General features: G+C 39.9%; 1 protein-coding gene across 1 annotated transcript in view; it reads left to right on the top strand.

The window, feature by feature from the left end:
• Positions 1–2,033, top strand: part of LOC103593449 (chromosome unknown open reading frame, human C6orf201) — a 61,305-nt gene that overhangs the window by 35,379 nt on the left and 23,893 nt on the right. The window contains exon 3 of the mRNA XM_008576419.1: positions 639–837. Within this exon, the coding sequence (XP_008574641.1) occupies positions 639–837 (199 nt within the window). The remainder of the gene's footprint in view (positions 1–638; positions 838–2,033) is intronic.

Raw genomic sequence — 2,033 nt, 5'->3', positions numbered from 1 at the left:
TAATCACTTCTTCAAGGCCCCACCTTTCAATTGCCATAATAGAATTTCTCACCCTCAACAGCTACAGTGGGATTAAGTTTTTGGGGGACATTCAACCCAAGGTAGGTACACTCCCAGATCTTACTGATAAAGCATGATGTTATTTTAGGATGAATCCTTATGTTGTAGCCCTTGCTCAGGCAAAATTGCTAATGAAATGGAGCCCCAGCTTATGGAGCCAGACAATAACATTAATGTTCACTCCATTTCTTCTGAGAAGCTTCAAAATGCACATCTCTGATTAAGTATGCAATAAAAGTGAAAATGAGATCGTAACAATAATGATAATAATAATTGTACATTAACTTGTCATTTGTTTGAGGATCATGCACAAATGACCAGTGGTGTTTGTGTGACCCCAGTATGACTCATTTGCTTATTCATTTATTCATTTATTTACAGTACATGTGTTAGAAGTCTAGCACCAGGCTAAGATCTGAGTGTTGCTCAGTAATACTGTTGGAATGAAGGAATAACAGAAGCTAAATAAGAATTATTAAGTGGCATAAATATTCTTTCTCAAATCAATGCCATGTTACTCTTGCTATGCAAAGATGGAAAGGAATGTTGAATTGTATTGATGCTTATCCTATTACCAGGTGAGAACGCTGAACTCTCTGGCTTAGAAAGGATCTTAGCAAGACATCAGTTGCCAAAAGAGATTCATTTGACCCCAAAGCCAAGTACAATGCCCATATGGAAAAGAAAACGTATCAACAATGTAACTGATGAGTGGAAGAAGTGCCACTTGTGGAAGAAAAACGCAAAGGAGCCTCCAATGTCCACCGTAGTTGTCAGGTAGGCTTTGTCTCATTTTTTTCCTATGTGGACATATTTAGAGATACACAGAGTGATCATAAGCTTACTTTACGCCTTAGCTAAAAAATGATTTAAGGTGGCCTTTGAGATATATGGTGAGCATGTAAACAAGCACTGGTCTGTGTAAAAGCTCATGGGCCCCCTTTTCACACACCCCAAATCTGCTGGAGTAGCCCTCGTTGGGAGAGAACTCACAGAGATGGGAGCTGTGTGTGGGTCCCCCATAGGCTGTTGCATTTTAGACTCCTGAGCAGAAATCTTTCAGGGCCACAATGGGATTCTTGGAGAGTGACCTGATCACTGAGCTGTGGAAGTTTCTGGCTACATGAGTAGGGAAGTTCCAGCCCCACTCCCACTGTTAGCATGATCAAAGGCTAGGATACAATAGTATGACATGGTAGAACCTTGGCCTATCCCTAGTCTGCCAGATTTCACACTGAGAGAAATAGGGAGCCATTGCAAGGTCTTAGCTAGAGGGGCGACATGATCTGACTCGTCCTCTCTGGCCTCCACGGAAACAAGGGTGGAAGCAGGAGACCTTTTACAGTTATACAGGTGAGTGATGGTGGGCTCAGACTGAGTGATAACAGTGAAGGTGTGCAATGAGTTGGATTCAGATTCTCAAAGTCATAAGCTTTGGTTATTTGGTCATTATCTTTTTTGGTACATTTCCTTCCCTACTTATGCCAGATCGATGGTGTTTCTCTATCTGTTTCTTTAGTATTGCTGCATAATACCTGATAAATAATGCCTACACTTTGCACATAGTAGGTATTCAAAAAACATTGTTATGGAGAAATGTACACTTTGCTATAAAGACAGAGTCCTCCCTGATTTGAAGGTATTAGATACAGGGAAAGAGTTCCAGCTCATGAATTTGTCTGTATTGGAAGCATCCGCTGGGATCATTGCTCTGGTGCATAGTATCCTTGTCTACTTTTTTTTCAGCGTTGTCAGTGGAAAAACTTACAATTTGATTTTAAAATCCATAGCCAAAGAAGGCAAAGATATATATAAAAGAAGATGGTCATTAGAACCATGATGTTTTCTGGACAATGCAAAGACACTGATTTTTTTATCCGGAGACAGGTAGAAGTTATTTTAAATGATGATCCCTGATTACTCAAGTTAAGATTATTTGACCAGAGTTTGGAGGCCTATTAAACAAAAAAAAA

Source organism: Galeopterus variegatus, unplaced genomic scaffold (assembly GCF_000696425.1).
Source record: "Galeopterus variegatus unplaced genomic scaffold, G_variegatus-3.0.2 Scaffold1347, whole genome shotgun sequence".
NCBI lineage: Eukaryota > Metazoa > Chordata > Mammalia > Dermoptera > Cynocephalidae > Galeopterus > Galeopterus variegatus.
The sequence above is the reverse complement of the archived record's forward strand: the minus strand, read 5'-3'. Positions and strand labels throughout refer to the sequence as shown.